The sequence below is a fragment of the Oratosquilla oratoria genome, chromosome 12, assembly GCF_046742065.1.
Source record: "Oratosquilla oratoria isolate Oo_2021 chromosome 12, ASM4674206v1, whole genome shotgun sequence".
In the NCBI taxonomy this organism is placed as follows: domain Eukaryota; kingdom Metazoa; phylum Arthropoda; class Malacostraca; order Stomatopoda; family Squillidae; genus Oratosquilla; species Oratosquilla oratoria.
Genome location: NC_134788.1, coordinates 6,349,174 through 6,367,912, shown reverse-complemented (window position 1 = coordinate 6,367,912; position 18,739 = coordinate 6,349,174). Strand labels below are relative to the sequence as shown.

The 18,739-nt window shown below is 41.5% G+C and overlaps 2 protein-coding genes across 6 annotated transcripts in view; one reads left to right on the top strand and one right to left on the bottom strand.

Annotated features, from left to right (window-relative positions):
• LOC143030923 (uncharacterized) overlaps nucleotides 1-18,739 on the top strand; it is a 311,312-nt gene that overhangs the window by 100,135 nt on the left and 192,438 nt on the right. The gene's annotated exons all lie outside the window — the stretch shown is intronic.
• Nucleotides 1,320-18,739, bottom strand: part of LOC143030924 (XK-related protein 6-like) — a 52,139-nt gene continuing 34,719 nt past the window's right edge. For all 3 annotated transcript variants that reach the window (XM_076194187.1, XM_076194189.1, XM_076194188.1), the window contains exons 4-9: nucleotides 17,642-17,762; nucleotides 15,573-15,702; nucleotides 13,748-13,947; nucleotides 9,299-9,439; nucleotides 8,372-8,566; nucleotides 1,320-1,720 (exon numbers count right to left, since the gene is read on the bottom strand). In XM_076194187.1, the coding sequence (XP_076050302.1) occupies nucleotides 1,535-1,720; nucleotides 8,372-8,566; nucleotides 9,299-9,439; nucleotides 13,748-13,947; nucleotides 15,573-15,702; nucleotides 17,642-17,762 (973 nt within the window). In that variant the 3' untranslated portion in view covers nucleotides 1,320-1,534. The remainder of the gene's footprint in view (nucleotides 1,721-8,371; nucleotides 8,567-9,298; nucleotides 9,440-13,747; nucleotides 13,948-15,572; nucleotides 15,703-17,641; nucleotides 17,763-18,739) is intronic.

Sequence of the window (18,739 nt, the reverse complement as noted above, 5' to 3'; positions counted from 1 at the left end):
ATGTAGGGGTGACCCATCATCCAGGAGGAGCCAAGACAAAAACAGAGGGGAGGATGGTGAATGGGAGTGGAGTGGGTGGGGATGAAATAGGTGGGAATGGATCTATGCCTTTTGACTTTGGCTACCTCCCTTGTAAGGGTTAAAAAGCCCTTAGTATATGTGTGTATGTGTGTAAAACCATCCTTCAGTCCTCCAGTACATTCCCCAGATATTACATTGCAGTAAATTTATATTTATCAGATGGATATTAACCCATTAAACTCCGATGACAAGATTCTTGTCATTTGGTCAAATAAAACAAAAAATCATAAAACACCAAAATGTTTGATCAAACACCAGAAAAATATGACATCAGTCCTCGCTTTGCTTTGCGAAGCGAGGACTGACGTCATATTTTTCTGGTGTTTGATGAAACATTTTGGTGTTTTATGATTTTTTGTTTTATTTGACCAAATGACAAGAATCTTGTCATCGGAGTTTAATGGGTTAACCACCCTTTTATTCATTAAATCAAGATATGAGTATACACTGCTTGTTACTCACTTCCTATGTATGTATTGGTATACCAAGAATTTCTTCCCCCTTATAAGGGGGGTAGCCAAGTCAAAGACATGCATTCACGCCCACCCATTCCACTCCCATCCACCACCCTTCCCTCCCTCTCATCTTAGCTCCTCAAGGATGAAGGGTCATCCGTGCATCCTGCCCACTGCCTGGGTCAGAAGCAATGCAGCAAAACACAGTCACTTCCTACATACATCAGTACAGGGTGTCTTCATCAGATGGCTTGTGGACCAAACTGGTGGCCATGATTAGCTGTTGGTCTCATACAAGAGTATAGTAGCCATGACAGCAGATTGATTGGATGATAAAAATCGTCTACTACTGTAACATATTAATGCTGCTGACTGAATCCAAAAAGATTCATTATTACACAACTGAAACACTTTGCGAGGTTTAGGTTGAGGCCTGTTAGCAATATAACATTAGTCCTCAAGGACGTATGGCCAGTTTGAAAAGTATGTTTAGCATTGTATTTGCACATCATATTTATTAACCCATTGAACTCCGATGACAAGATGTCTTGTCATTTGGTCAAATAAAACAAAAAATCATAAAACACCAAAATGTTTGATCAAACATTTTGGTGTTTTATGATTTTTTGTTTTATTTGACCAAATGACAAGACATCTTGTCATCGGAGTTCAATGGGTTAAGTATGAGGGAATACTTCTGTTGAATCTTTTTGTTTTGTTTTTGTCAAAGAAAGAAGCAGTCCAAACAATACCAACCTGATGTCAGATAAAGAAACAGCCATAGCAATGGGAGGTAGAACTTGATTTAACAAAACAGTTTGAATACATTCTTACTCGCTTAATCCTAGTGTCTATATAAATATTGTTGGTCATTTCTGCTGCATTAGGAGAGCTGTTGAACTTTGTCATAGTTTGCCAAGCCTCATAATGACTTGTGATTATTCTCGAGATGCATGAAGATGATTTAAGACCTGTTCTTTTGATATTGACACCAGTGGTCAAAGAGTGGTTGTGGGAAAATTTATGGGCTCTGTTTGATATTGGGTACGTGGCCGCTGGTTCCTGCATTCAGGGTGGAGGAATGCATAGTATCCGATGAGTGCACACAGGCCAAGGACAAAGAGAAGCTCGACGAGGAAAACGATGGTCACCTTGAACCAGAGGGCCTCGTAGTCATCGAAGACCTGCAAGTTATCAACGTTATGAGAAAAATAGATAAAATTACATTTTTATATAGGTGAACATAAAGAATGACCATGATTTAAGTTTTGAATATTGATATTTTGATGGAGACAAATTTGTTTTAATATATCTATTATATGCTGTCAGTATGGTTTATTGTATTATTATTATTATAATTATTATTTCACTCATTTTTCTGGGGACAATATTTTAACGAAGAGGTGGTAAAAGAGAGTCAGTCAATCCATTGTCCCAGGTCTCTCTTATAGGGAGCCAACAACAGCCACTGCTGAAGAGATATTGTGTTGTTGTCTTGGTAAGGCTAGAGTAGGGCAATGTAAAATTAAGTTTGGTGTTTTCTGTGTGGTGGGATTGCATCTGTGATTCACCATGGTCTTGGGTCATGTGTTGGACTCATGATCGGCAGTTATTAACCTCCTGGACGAGAGCTCATATTTCGTATGACCGATCTATGGGTACCACTGTGACCTTACATGCACACACACCCCCAACTCCCTGCCCACGAGAGTTGGAGTAACACCCCGCAGTTCAGCGATACTGAAATTATTTCATCCCTATGCGGGAGTTAAACCCGGACTGCCGTAGTGGCAGGTGAGAACTCTAATTGCAACGCCACGAGGTGTGTACACTGCATTTGTGCCTAGTCCTTTTCTGTGTTTATGAAATGAAAGTGACTGAAGGTAGTGGTTAGTGTCACCTTCTTGCAAGTGATCAGTCAGTCATTTGCTCGAGGTCCCTCTTGCAGGAGAGTCACATTTCTGAGGTAATTGGTAGCAGCCACTGGGTTGGCCCACAATTCACTCATAAAAGAGATATTGCATTTTCTGGTAAGACTAGTTTAGGGCAGTGTACAGCGCTCATTGGATCCTGTCTCCTACTCTCCAATTTACCATATGTAGCCTCAAATTCATGTACAATTCCAACTTTATATCCATGATTTCCTATTATTGTATTTAGGTTTTTGTGAGAAAGCTTTAGGAAAAGGTAGGGATGTTTTTGGGCCTTTATAGACTTGGAAAAGAACTTATGATAGGGTAGACAGGAAGGCACTGTAGGAGGTTTTGCAGATTTATGGAGTAGGAGGAAAGCTGTTAAGAACAGTCAAGAGTTTCTACGAGAGTAGTAGAGCCTATGTAAGGATTAGAAATGGAGAGAGCAAGTGGTTTGAGGTAAAGGTGGGACTGCCAGGGATGTGTCATGTTGCTATGGCTGTTTAACATGTACATAGATAGGGTGGTGCAGGAAGTAAATGCAAGGGTAATGGGTGGGCCAGGGATTGGAGATGAAAAAAAAAAAAAAAAAAGGGGGGGTGGGAGATAAGCCAGTTGTTTGCTGCTGATATTGCATGTGTAGCAGGATCAGAGAAGGGATTAAGGAAGTTAATGATGGAGTTTAAGGTGTGCGAAAGGAGGAAGTTGAAAATAAGTGTGGGTAAAAGTAAGGTGATGAGATGTACAAGGGGAAAGGTGGCAGCAAATTGAAAATGTATTAACCTCTTCACTCCGGGGCACATCGCACGCTTGGCAGCATTAGCTGCCTGACGTGCGATGTTGCGTCACAATAATCGCATTATAGAAAATAAGTCAGTGCTCAATCGTTCGTTCTCTTTCACCCATGTATTTTGATAACAATAGAAAATATGATGAAGCCAGTTTAGAGAGAATGGAGGTTACGTAGGTACGACTATAATAAATATAATCAAGATGCCGACGTCGGCATCATCGAGTACCACTTGCTCCTCATGCTGCCTACGTAGGCATCACCGTATGGAAGTGGTTAAGGAAGAGAGACTAGAGGAAGTGGATAGCTTTAGATACTTTAGGGCACATGTGGTGGGAAAGGAAGGAATGGAGGTGGAGGTAGAATGTAGATTGAGAGAAACAAGTAAATGCCTTGGGGATTTAAAAGTGTAATGAGAAATAGACATTTGGGAATGGATGCTAAGATGAGATTGTATGAAGGAGTGATTGTGCCAACAGCATTATATGGGGCAGAAACATTGAATATAAATGAGGAAGATATTAAATGTGTTTGAGATGAAATGTCTGAGAAGTATGGTAGAGGTTACTAGGCTGGATAGAGTGAGAAACAAGAAGGTGAAGAGGAGAGCGGGGGTGGAAAAGGAGTCGGGAGATAGGGTTGATGAAAGAGTATTGGGATGGTTTGGACACATGGAAAGAATGAGTGAAAAAAAGATTAGGAAGTGTGGAAGGCAGAGGTGGATGGAGTGAACAGGAGGGGGTGACCACAGATGAGATGGATGGATGGGGTAAAAGGGGCATTGAGCAAGAGGGGGTCTGTTGAGGAAGGGAGAAAAAAGAAGATGTGATGAGTGAGTGGAGAATGGTTGTGTATGGATGATACTGTGATGCATGGAAGGGAGCAGGTGGGGGATAGGGGGGTTAGGGAATAGTTATATGTGAATGATATTTTGACAGCCAGAAGGGATTTCTTCCCATCTTCTCTCTTTCTGCATGAGGGGGACAGAGAGAGGGTTGCCATTTAAATGAAGTGGCCTTGCTGTAGATGTTCTGTGTCTTGGTGCATTGCCTCTGACCCTGGGCAGTGGGCGAGATGCAGGGATGACCTGTCATCCAGGAGGAGCCAAGAAAAGAGGGAGGGAGGGAGAGGTGGTGAATGGGAGTGGAGTGGGTAGGGATGAAATAGGTGGGAATGGAATTATGCCTTTTGACTTTGGCTACCTCCCTTGTAAGAGGGGAAAAGCCTTTGGAGATGTTGTTTTCTCTAATTTGTTCCCATAACCTCTTAAAGGCCATCTTTAATCAAAAGATCTCATCAATCAATGTAATCTATCTCCTTGAGTGACCTGAATACTGTATATGGTGTCGTGTGTGGGGACTGCATCTGGGATACTTTGCATCTGTATGTCTTCTCTTCAGCTCTCTTCCGTGTTGACATTGTTTTAAAGCCAGATGGTGGCATGAATGTAAATGTGTCAGTATAGTTCTTACTTGTCATATTATAGATTTCTCAGTCTGGCTAATGAAGCGGCCTTGCTGTGGATGTGCTGTGTCTTGTGACACTGCCTCTGACCCAGGGCAGTGGAGAAGGTGCAGGGATGACCCATCATCCAGGAGGTGCTAAGAGGGAGGGTGGAGGGGAGTGGAGTGTATCTAGGGATGGAATGGGTGGGAATGGATTTATGCCTTTTTCTTTTTGGCTACCTCCCTTGTAAGGGGGGAAAAGCTTTGGTGTATGTATCTCTTTTTCTGCATGTGGATGTACTGTGTCTTGCTGCATTGCATTTGACCTAGGGTAGTTTGTGGATGCAGGGATGACCTGTCATCCCTATGGAGGGGTGGAAAGGAGGGTAGGGTGGTAGAGGAGTGAAATGGATGAGAATCAGTGCATGTCTTTTGACTTGGCTACCTCTCTTATAAAGGGGAAAAAGACTCTTGGTGTATAGATAGTTGGTGGAGCTTGTGTCACATAATGGGACGAACATATGGGGCTAAACTAAGTTCTGGAGAGAGATGTGTTCCCAGATGCGATGAATCTGGTGCATTTGGGGCAAAATGTTTATTTCTGTGTTGCCAACTTGCAAAACCTGTGTGAAGGCAGGCATTGGTATGCTCTCCTGGGTAGGAAAGATGACAGATTGAGGATAGGATGGAAGGAGGCTGGAGTGTTGTGAAAGAGTGAATGAACTTGGGTGCTGTATCTTAACCCATTAAACTCCGATGACAAGATGTCTTGTCATTTGGGCTGCATCAATTTATTTCTCATACATACTCCCTCACCCCACATCCCCCACCCCTTCATGCATCACAGCATCATCCATACACAACCCTTCTCCATTCAACCCTATAATTGGGGAAATACTGTTCAGACCAAAATTACAAACTACACAACTTATCCCAATGATAATTCTGTGGATGGCTTGTTTTCTGGTCACCTAACAAAGTTGTTGCTCTCAGAGTAAAATGAGACTGGATCAATTGAATTCTGATACATTAAGGTGTTATGGAGCTTTGTCATCTCACAACAGTATAAGGATGACTGATGGGAGATGAACGCAACAAGTACCATCTATCAGCCCATCATCCAACAAAACTCAGCATCCCAAACCTCCATCTTAACCCATTGAACTCCGATGACAAGATGTCTTGTCATTTGGTCAAATAAAACAAAAAATCATAAAACACCAAAATGTTTGATCAAACACCAGAAAAATATGACGTCAGTCCTCGCTTCGCACAGGTGAGAAATGTAGTAACACATTTATAAATCACAACTAACACCACAGTCGGACGAAAGAAAAAGTTGCGTAAGCGGAACTATATATTTCGATTGCTACCTGCAATCCTCTTCAGTAGTACAAAGTGGCAAGGAGGAGGCTATCTTAACCCCTTCCATACGGTGCCGCACACGTAGGCGTCATGAGGAGCAAGTGGATTCGCGACGCTGCCATATCGGCGTCTTGATTATATTTATTGTAGTTGCCCCTGTGTTTTTACATTCTCCCAAATGTGCCCTGAATCCCATTCTCTGTGGTTTTCAAAATTCGCGGGTGAAAGAGAACGATCGATATAAGCGGTGACTATATTTTATGATGCGAGTGTTATTACGACACGTCATACGGCTGGCATTGGCTGCTGCCCGCGAGATTTAAGTCCCGTACTGAAGTGGTTAAGTAGCAACCTCTTACAAAAGAAAGGGAACATGAGAAAATAAAGAACATCACTGCCCCAACCCTAGTTGACCTGAGGCTGACACGAGGTCGGGTCAGGGGGAGGGGGAGGAAGCTTGTTGACAATATTTTTGGTGATGAATAGTCCTGAAATGATGTCTGGGGTCCATTGACCCTTGGAAATATTCATCGTGGGCAGATAATCAATTAATGTTGATTCCACCATTTTCCTTCTGAACCCACACCCTGATTTATAAATGAGATCAGATTTCTCCCAGTCCATCCGGTGATTAAATTTATTAACGTGTTGAAACACTGCTGAATTTATTTGGCCATATCTAATCGACCTTTTGTGTTCATTTAATCTTGTCGGAAGGTCTCTTCCCGTCTGGCCAATGTATGAAAGGTTACAATCTTTACATGGAAGGGAGTAAACACCTGGGATATGTTCTTCCTTCAACCTCTGGTGAACATTAACAACTTTTTTATTAATAGTATTAGGGTAGTTATGAATTAAATTTACTTTCAGCAGTGTTTCAACACGTTAATAAATTTAATCACCGGATGGACTGGGAGAAATCTGATCTCATTTATAAATCAGGGTGTGGGTTCAGAAGGAAAATGGTGGAATCAACATTAATTGATTATCTGCCCACGATGAATATTTCCAAGGGTCAATGGACCCCAGACATCATTTCAGGACTATTCATCACCAAAAATATTGTCAACAAGCTTCCTCCCCCTCCCCCTGACCCGACCTCGTGTCAGCCTCAGGTCAACTAGGGTTGGGGACAGGTTGGGGCAGTGATGTTCTTTATTTTCTCATGTTCCCTTTCTTTTGTAAGAGGTTGCTACTTAAGATAGCCTCCTCCTTGCCACTTTGTACTACTGAAGAGGATTGCAGGTAGCAATCGAAATATATAGTTCCGCTTACGCAACTTTTTCTTTCGTCCGACTGTGGTGTTAGTTGTGATATATACATATATATATATACATATATATATATATATATATATATATATATATATATATATATATATATATATATATATCATCTTTGAATTGAATGAAGTGGCCTTTCTGTGGATGTACTTTGTCTTACTGCATTGCTTCTGACCCAGGGCAGTGGGTGAGATGCAGGAGTGACCCATCATCTAGGAGGAGCCAAGAGAAGAGGGAGGGAGGGGGTGGTGAATAGGAGTGGAGTGGGTGGGGGTGGAATTATGCTTTTTGATTTTAGCTACTTCCCTTGTAAAGGGGGAAAAGACCCATGGTATATGTAAGTATTTTACCTGACAATTTGTACATACATACATACATACATATACCAAGGCTTTTTCCTCCTTACACGGGGGGTAGCCAAAAAGACAAAGGCATAGAAACCACTCCCACCTGTTCCATCCCCTACATACTCCACTCCCCTCCACCCCCCTCACTCCCTCTCATTTTGGCACCTCCTGGATGACGGGTCATCCCTACATTCTATCCACTGCCCGGGGTCAGAAGCAGTGTCGCAAAACATAGCACATCCAGAGTAAGGCCGTTTCATAAATTCGGCAACCCCCCCTCTCCATCCCCTCATGCAATTTGTGACGTCCATAAAATCATACCAAGCAAGAGTAATTCTCTGTGATGAGGTACTGAGGCTGTAACATCCCCAAGGGGATAGGTTGGTGGTTCTGCAGTGGGCATAAAGGCTGAAGAGACCATTGTACCATACAAGAAAGGAGTTACACTTATATAACAGGTCACTTTCTCCATCTACCATACCTAGCCTTAAGTTTGTTTTTAGTTTTGGCTATATCATTAAGGCTATGGCAGGTGATAAATCTGTTTCTGGGTACCTTTTAAACATGTGGTCTTTGTTCCCATGATATACTTGTCTGATATGTAACACATCTGGTATGTATGAATGGTTTTTATGTAGTGTGAAATGTGTTTTAGACAAAGCAACCATTTGTAGAAATTCAGATTTACTAACCTCTACATACCACACACTGATAAAGACAGTGTTTTGGAGTCCAATTATTATATAGAAGAATGTCATCCTTAGACGTGTGGGGCTGTCCTTGAGGTTTATATAACAAAAGCAGTGGACCCAACCCATTATCACATTGTACAACAATTCACGCACTGGTTTGCGAGACCCATCTTCAGCTGCACAGAAGTTCGTTTTCTGTAAAATTTCAGACCTTATTACAAACTTATCTATAGCAGTAGTGGAAACGGTTGATAAGAAATCTTATAGAAGTATGCTGCTGCTCCTTTCTCACTGGTATAAACTTTTATCCCACCATCGGAAAAGAAGACAATGATGTCGAAAGTTCTGTATATTTCAATCATGAACTGTGATCCTCTTCAGCAGAATGAGTACATAGTAGAAGACATATACATATATACAAAAAAATAGGAACAAGGGGAGAACTCAGGTTACGTGACTGACATTCCATGGGTCTTGTGAAACTCACCTGAGCTCTCCCCTTGTTCCTACTTCTCACCTCACATTTTTCATATATATATATATATATGTCTTCTACTATGTACTCATTTTGGTGAAGAGGATCACAGTTAGTGATCAAAATATACAGAACATCCAACATTATTGTTTTCTTTTCCAATGGTGGGATAAAAGTTTATTTTATTAATGTGCTATGACATTACTGTGTCACTGGTATAAGTTCTAGAATTCAAGTTAATCTATTAAAGGAGTTTGATTGCATCAGGTATTGTACTTGAGAAGTCATTTTAAGGTTTCAATAATATTCATGCTATACTTTTATAGTATACAAGAAACAAAATAATCACTAAATTTAAAACAAAGATGCCATGCCCCTCACCCCATGCAGTTGTGGCCATACAAGAATAAACAAGTAGTTGATGAATGTGATTTGATTGTAGTCATGCTTACCTGGGCATGAATCCAGATTATCATTAGGATCCAGTGGGCAGAGAGGACTATGGCTGTGATCACTGGGTAGGTAATGACATAGCCCTCACCTTCACTGTAGTATGCCCATCGCCTGTGTATCCCGTCATCTACATGTGGTATCTGAACAGGAAAAGAAAAAAGACGATGATGATATGGTTTAACGTCACAAACTCCTCCCATTGGAAGGGTAGGACAGTTCCCCTTACAGAGGACTTTGTAGCATGGAATTTAATGAACTATGCCTTTGGTTCAACTTCACTGGTGGCAGGGCTCCAACTGCCATCCCCTTCACCACAATCAACGATGCCCTAACCTGCTCAATCAATCCATTGCCCCAGGTCTCTCTTGTAGTAGAACCACAGCTCCCAGGTAACTGGCAACAGTGACCCAATTGGCCCATAAGTCACCCAAAGAAGTAATATTGTGTTGTTGCCTTCCTGAATAGGGCAAGAGTAGGGCAGTGTATGATGAGGTGTTCAGTATTTTCTGTGTGATGGTTGCATGTGAGGCTTCTTTTCCTTCTTTTTCTTTTTCTCTTTTCACAAAGGAGTGGAGGTAGATTGTAGATTGAGAGAAGCAAGTAAATGCCTTGAGGGATTAAAAAGTGTTATGAGGAATAGACATTTGGGAATGGATGCTAAGAGGAGATTGTATGAAGGGGTGATTGTGCCAACAGCACTGTATGGGGCAGAAACATGGAACATAAGAGAAGAGGAGTTTAATGTGTTTGAGATGAAATATCTGAGAAGTATAGTAGGGGTTACTAGGCTGGATAGAGTGAGAAATGACAAGATGAGAAGAGCAGGGGTGGAAAAGGAGTCGGGAGATAGGGTTGATGAAAGAGTATTGGGATGGTTTGGACACATGGAAAGAATGAGTGAAGAAAGATTAGTAAAAGAGGTGTGGAAGGCAGAGGTGGATGGAGTGAACATGAGGTAGCAACCAAGGATGAGGTGGATGGATGGGGCAAAAGGGGGATTGAGAAAGAGGGGGTTGTCTTTTGAGGAAGGAAGAAGACATAAGATAGGGATGAGTGGAGAATGGTTGTGTATGGATGATGCTGTGATGCATGGAAGGGGGTGGGTGATAGGGGGCTTAGGGAGTGGTTATGTGTGAATGATATTTTGATGCAGCCCAAAGGAATTTCTCCCTGTTTTCTCTTTTTCTGCATGAGGGGATGGAGAGGGGGGGCAGTGGCGATTCTAGGACTATGAAAGTGGCCAGGTGAAAAACTGGGGGGGGGCCATGGCCCTCCCAGACCCCCCCTCCCTTCCCCCTAGAATCGTCACTGCGTGTGACGCTGTTACGGGATCGTTACCGCAGTAGTATTTACCAAGGTGTGTGTGTGTGTGTATATATATATATATATATATATATATATATATATAATATATATAATTGAAAATAGGATATGCAAAAAAACGTGGGGGGGGGGGGGCAACCTGGGGACCAGGGCCCCCCCTAGATTCACCACTCAGGGGGGGTCACCACTTAAATTAAACTTCCTTGCAGTGGATGTGCTGTCTTGCTGCATTGTTTCTGAGATGCAGGGATGCCCATCGTCCAGGAGGAGCCAAGAAAAGAGGGAGGAAGGAGGGGTGGTGAATGGGAGTGGAGTGGGTGGGGATGAAGTGGATGGGAGTGGATTTAGGCCTTTTGACTTTGGCTACCTCTCTTGTAAGGGACTTCCTTTGTTGGCATTGTCTTGTGCTAGATGAAGACCTGAATGAGAATATGCTAGGGTGGTTCTTAATTTCTCCCCCAGGAGGGGAGTATATTCAAGTTAATGCAGAGAAGTAAACACATTACAAAAGCAAAAGAGGAGAAAGACTTGGGAGTGTTGATAAAAGACAACATGTCACATGACAGACAAATCAGCAGGATTGTGGGAGAGACATATGGACTACTGCAGAAGATTAAAGTGGTGTTCCATTATATGGATGAAGAGATGATGAAAAAACTCATCGAAACCCTGATACGTCCAAGATTGGAATATGCGTCTGTAGTATGGTCCCCACTCAGAGTAAAGGATATAAGCAAGATTGAGAGAATACAAAGGGTAGCAACCAAACTGGTCCCCAGCCTGACAGATAAACCATACGAGGAGAGACTAAAAGCAGTGGGTCTACCAACTTTGAAGGATCGAAGAGAAAGAGGTGACATGATTACAGTGTTCAGGTCACTTAAGGAGATAGATTGCATTGATAGAGGAGATCTTCTGATTAGATATGGGAGGGCTTTAAGAGGTCACGGAAATAAATTAACCCATTAAACTCCGATGACAAGATTCTTGTCATTTGGTCAAATAAAACAAAAAATCATAAAACACCAAAATGTTTGATCAAACAACAGAAAAATATGACGTCAGTCCTCGCTTCACGAGCGAAGCGAGGACTGTCGTCATATTTTTCTGGTGTTTGATCAAACATTTTGGTGTTTTATGATTTTTTGTTTTATTTGACCAAATGACAAGAATCTTGTCATCGGAGTTTACTGGGTTAAGAAAGACCACATGTCGAAAGGAAGTGAAGAAATATAGTTTTCCATATACAGGAACACCTCACTATCCGACCGAGTGCTACAAATTAGGTAAAACAAATGTTGGGTGTTGTATGTGAAAGCCCCCAGGAGGAGGTAAAAATTGAGGGGGGAGGGGGTTGATAGAATCCATGAACACAACCCTCCCCCCTATTTACGTACATGTTAAAACCCTTAACCTCAATATATGAATTTTCGCATTGCGACCAGTCAGCTGGGAACACAACTCAGTTGTATAGTGAGGTATTCCTGTATATGTATAAATGCAGAATAGCTTAGAAGGTGATATAGCCCAAGCTCAAACAATACTCGAGTTCAAATCTAAATATACATAATTATACCAATGGCATTTTCCCCCCCTTACAGGGGAGGTGGCCAAAGTCAAAGGCATAAATCCACTACTACCCATTTCATCCCTACATACTCCTCTCCCATTCACAACCTCTCCCTTTTTCTTGGATTCTCCTGGATGATGGGTCATTGCTGCATCTTTCCTACTGCCAAGGATCAGAAGCAATATAGCAAAACACAGCACATCCATAGCAAAGCCACTTCATTTAATTGGTGACCCCTCTCCCCCCTCTCTGTCCCCTCATGCAGAAAAATACTTTCCCTCCATTATGCTGTCCCCCTACTCCTGTTACTGTCCTGTACCACATCTGTAAATATTCATTTTCTCATTTTGCCAAACCCTGTGATGGGGGAAAAGAATACTGCCACCAAGGTTCCCACTTCAGTCGTAAAAGGCAACAAAAATGGGACAAGGATAGGACAAGGTATCCCTCTCCCTGTAGCCCCAAAGGGGACATTCCTAAAAAAAGCAAAGAAAAAAGACTGGGAGAAATCCCTTCAGGCTGTGTTAGAATATCATTCACACATATTCCCTCACTTGACACCTGATAAACATGTCAATAAATTATTTGGAGAGACTTTTAACTTGTTAAGATCAATGAAAGTGGCCTTTGACTACATGGATGAAGAAATGGTAAAGAAAATAGTGGTTACACTAATAAGACCTAAACTAGAGTATGCTGCAACACTATGGGTACCTAGCACAAAAAAGAACATAAAATTAGAAAGAATCCAAAGAGCAGTGACAAAAATGGCACCTACACTATTAAATTTGACATATGAACAAAGATTGGATAAATTACATCTATTAACACTGGAACAGAGAAGAGAAAGAGATGATTTGTTGACCATTTACAGAATTATGAAAGGGATAGAAATTCTCAATAGAGACAACTTATTAAAATGGGACAGAAGAGAAACAAGAGGACACGAAAAGAAGCTAAAGAAGGACAGTTACAGAAGAGATTTGAAAAAGAATAGCTTCCCACATAGTGATTGATGTCTGGAACAAACTAAATGGATAAACAGTGAGTGCCAAAACTATACACTATTTTAAGAATAAACTTGATGTGGAGAGATATGAAAATGGGTCACTATGAGCATAGCTCTTGTCCCATAAAATACAACTAGGGAAAATACTTCCCTTCCATCCCCACCCACTCCTTTCCTCTCTCCCCTGTGGTTGGGGAGAAAGAATACTGCCACCGAGTGTTCCCACTCAAGTTGTAAAAGGCGACAAAAAAGGGATGGGGATAGGACTAGGCATGCTACTGTCTGTAGCCCCAAAGTGGACATTCTTAAAAAAGAAAAGAAAAGAAAAAAATCTATCTTTGGTATCCAATTATCATATTTATAGATTAAGTTGGAACTTTACATTAATTTGAGTCTAGGTATGTTAGAAAATTAGAGAATAGAAGCCAGGACCCAATGAGCATTGCTCCTTTCCTGTATGCTACTATTAGGTAAATACATTTACACATTAAGAACTGATAGTCCAGTGTGCTTGATGAAACTGAAAATAATGGTCCATTTTATCACCTGTATGGCAGCAAAGGATGCAATGGCGAGAACTCTGGAACCAAGCATGAAAACTCGCCACAGCAAACACACCACAACAGCCATCATTCCCAGGGACTGTTTGCCACGTTCGTTTTTACGCAATTCATCTTGATATGTCACAAGTGACCAGGACATGGCAAACAATGCCACTGACACTTTCCATGCCTGTGCTGCTACCGCTGTGGGAGAAAGTTTGAAGTTAGTGTCATACATGAGAGTCAATATTCATGTATACATCAGGTTGCCTGATGTACGATGATGCATCACAATACATGCAGTACAAAATATAAAGTTCTGCTATACTTGTTCTCTTTCACCCTGAAAAAATATAACCATAGAAAATGTGATCACGTCTGTTCACAGAATATGGGGGTATCTCGGCTACAACTACAAAATAAATATAATCAGGAAGCCGACACCAGCATTCTCATATACCTCACTCGTGGCTCATGACACATACATAGGCATCATTGTATTCAAGAGGTTAACCTCTTCACTCCGGGGCACATCGCACATCTGGCAGCATTAGCTGCCCGACGTGCGATGTTGCGTCATAATAATCGCATTATAGAAAATAAAGTCAGTGCTCAATCGTTCGTTCTCTTTCACCCGTGTATTTTGATAACCATAGAAAATATGATGAAGCCAGTTTAGAGAGAATGGAAGTTACGTAGGTACGACTACAATAAATATAATCAAGATGCCGACATCGGCATCATCGAGTACCCACTTGCTCCTCATGCCGCCTACGTAGGTGTCACCATATGGAAGTGATTAAGTGGGGGATATAGGTACCATATTGTAATAGTATACCTGAGATTTGTTTTAAAGAACTAATCATTTAGACCCACATAAGCAGTTTAATGTAACTTTGGAACTCTGTTGAAGGATTGGAGTGAAGTCGTTACCTGATGGTGTGATTGTCCCTAAAGTTTGGTGATGATGGCTTGAAGAACCACCTGAATGGCTTTGACCAAGTTAGATTATGAAGTACCAAATAAAAAAGGAAAATGTCTGCGTGCCCTAAAAATTCAAACACATGCCATACTGAACACATTTCAGGACTAACAGTGAATGTCTGCCACATGCTAATGCAATGAAGAGAACAGTATAAAGTTTCTTCTCAGAGAGATCACTAGGAGAGCCTAAGGACTATCACTAGCTACCATGGGGCTGCAGATCTCTATTCGGTGAAACTTGAGGCAACAATTATTATTTTATTATTTTATTATTTCCCTTTCCCTTGTGAGACTGTATGTGCATTCCTACAATCCATAGGGATACTGCCTTCCCTAAAATATACATCAAATAGTTTCACCAGCCACTCCACTATTCTGCTTCACCCTATGTCAAACATTCCATGTGGCACCTCTCCAGTTCAGGCACCTCTCTGACTTTAATTTATTTCAATACTATTTGTATTTTCTCATTTGTTATAGCTTTTTCATATTTCTCCCATCCCAGTCTTATTCTCCCATACATTCAAGAAGTATGGTAGGGGTTACAAGGTTGGATAGAGTGAAAAATGAGAAGGTGAGGAGGAGAGTGAGGTTAGAAAGGGATCTGGCAGACAGGGCTGATGAAAGATTATTGTGAATGTGTGGACATATAAAAAGAGTGACGGAAGAAAGATTAGCAAAAGAGGTGTGGAAGGCAAAGGTGGAAGGAATGAACTTGAGGGGACAACCAAGGATGAGGTGGATTGATGGGGTGAAAGGGACTTTGAACAAGAGGAGAATATCTGTCCATCTTGCAGGACCATCACATGCAGGTAACCAACATTGTTACCTTCCTTTGTACATACTTAGGCTATCCATTTTGAAGTCCATGATGGCAGGACTCCTGTAGAGGAGGAACACTTGAAAAACAAGTTGTGGACAGTCTTGGAGGAAGCTGTGGAGCATGTCCAACATGGCAGCATCTCGGGCAATCACCTGAAACCGGGTATAAAAGCTAATTTGATTTTTCTTCTTCGTCTTGTACATAGTTATATGCATACACAAATGGCAGTTGGCACTGGTGGGGAGATGCTCTCAAGAGAAAACTATATATTCTGTTGTCATGGGACCCCATTGAACTTGTTGTGATATCAGGAAAATATCTACATAGAAGGGTTCCAGCCAAATGTGGGTTAATAGCTGCAACATTAGTTGCAGTATGAAAAATAATGGTATTAATTGTAAACATGAGAGTCAAAGGATTATAAATGACAAAAGCTAATCATTCACTGATCATTTCGGGGGAAGCAATTGTGAGAGATTTTAAGGGTTGAGAATATGCGAAAGGAAAAGGCTGATCCTTCATGTATGAGTAAGACTAAACAGTAATAATTGGCAGGAAGAAACTAGCCAACAGGAAGTGAAAAATTTATCCCGGGACTTCAGTAATGTATGCATTAATGTTAGACTATTAATGGCACAATATGCTGATCAAGAATCCAAGATGAAAGACATGGAATGCCTGTTAGATAAAGTGAGTACATTTAATACTGAGGAAAATGTTGAAATTGATCAACTTGAAAAGGAAAACAAAAACTGAATGATAATGGTACTATAATGTAAGCATATTACAAGAACAATTAGAGTTCATGGAGGAACAAAGGAGATGAAAAAGAAAAAGTTAAGCTGAAATTGATGATAGAACAACAGAAGGAAGGGCATGAAAATGTGGACAAATAAATGCTGTGGATCTTAAAAAAGATGGGAAATGCTACTGAAACCGGGTATAAAAGCTAATTTTTCCCCCTTACAAGAGAGGCAGCCAAAAAAAAAAAAAGGCAAAAAAATCCACTCCCACCCATTCCATCCACACAAACTCCACTCCCATTCATCCCCGTCCTTCCCTCTTATCTTGGCTCCTCCTGGATGATGCATCATCCCTGCATCTCGCCCACTACCCTAGGTCAGAAGCAGTGTCACAAGACACAGCACATCTACAGCAAGGCCCCTCATTTAGAAAAAGAGAAGCTGGGGAGAAATTTCTTTTGGGCTGCGTCAATTTATTATTCACACATACTCCAACACCCTCCACCCTCACCCCCTCCTTTTAATGCATCACAGTATCATTTATATACAACCATTCTCCATTCACCCCCATCTCCTATCTTCTCTACTTGATTTGCTTCCTCTTCTTTTTATTTCCTTCCAAAACATCTTATTATTACTTTTAAAATGTTGTCATACTCTTCCCCCATTTTACATCTGTTTTCCTCTTTGCCTCCTTTATCTTATGTTTTACTTCTTTTTTTCTTTGTACCTCGCGTATATTTCTCTCATCCTATTTTGCAACAAGAACATGAATGCTCAATTATTTCTCTTCCTCAACCTTCTTTGTTTCATCATTCCACCACTCACTACCCTTCCTTCTATTTCCTCCCATCCTCCTTGTTCCACACACCATCTTTGCACACCTTGTGACTCCTTCCTTGAACCATTCCTTTTCCTCCTCCACTCCTACCTCTACTATATCTTTACCTCTTCCCACAGCTTCTTGTACTCTTTCTCCTTTTCCTTCCCATTTAAGCACTTTACTGTAAGCACCTCCTTACCTTCTACACTTTTCTTCTTTCTCCATCTATCTTCCATTCTCAACTTACTCTCCACCAAAAAATGATCTGATATTCCCCCACTCTCTCCCCTAAGAACATGTACATCCAACACTCTTCCTATTCTTCTACTGGTCACCACTATAGAGTCCATCAAAGCCCCATCTAACATCCCTCCATCCATCACCCTCTCCCACGTGTACTTATGCTTGACTTTCTTCCTAAACACTGTGTTACCTATCATCAACTCTCTAAACACTTCTCCACCATCAACTCCCCACTACACTACTACAACCTAATATTGGAGGAAATAGATAAGGGTGACTTACCATTTGTAAGACAGCATACACTTCACCTAAGGGAGTTCTCCTAATGACAGGTTGGCCATTGATTAACACATGGCGGGTGGCTCGTTTAGCTCGTAGTCCATAGAACAATGTATCAACATACCTAATGTGCCAACCAAAGGGGAAAAGAGATGTATCAGTAAGTAAACAGGGGAAGACAATGGTTGATAGTTATAATAGTGTTATAATGTGCAGCTGTGTACTTGCAGACACTGAATCTGAACAGCAATATACCAGAAGTGTTGAATTACATCCTCAGTTATTTAGCTTATATTTCAATGTGTAGGAAAAGGTGGAGTGAAGGTGGAGGTAGAATGTAGATTGAGAGAAGCGAGTAAATGCCTTGGTGGATTGAAGAGTGTAATGAGGAATAGACATTTGGGAATGGATGCTAAGAGGAGACTGTATGAAGGAGTGATTGTGCCAACAGCACTGTATGGGGCAGAAACATGGAACATAAGAGAAGAAGAGAGAAGGAGTTTGAATGTGTTTGATATGAGGTGTCTGAGAAGTATGATGGGGGTTACTAGGCTAGATAGAGTGAGAAATGAGGAGGTGAGGAGAAGAACGGGGATGGAAAGGGAGTTGGGAGATAGGGTTGATGAAAGAGTATTAGGATGGTTTGGACACATGGAAAGAATGAGTGAAGAAAGACTAGTAAAAGAGGTATGGAAGGCAGATGTGGAGGGAGTAAACATGAGGGGACGTACTAGGATGAGGTGGATGGATGGGGTAAAGGGGGCTTTGGGGAAGAGGGGAATGTCTGTTGAGGAAGGATGGGAGAGGACAGAAGACGGGTGAATGGAGAATGGTTGTATATGGATGATGTTGTGATGCATGAGATGGAATGGGCGGGGGGATGGGGGGTGAGGTAGTATGTTTGAGCAAAATTTGATGCAGCCCGAAGGGATTTCTCCCCAACTTCTCCTTTTATGCATGGGGGGGTGGAGAGGGGGGTCGCTGATTTAATGAAGCGGCCTTGCTATGGATGTGCTGTGTCTTGCGACACTGCTTCTGACCCAGGGCAGTGGACAAGGTGCAGGGATGACCCGTCATCCAGGAGGCTCTAAGATAAGAGGA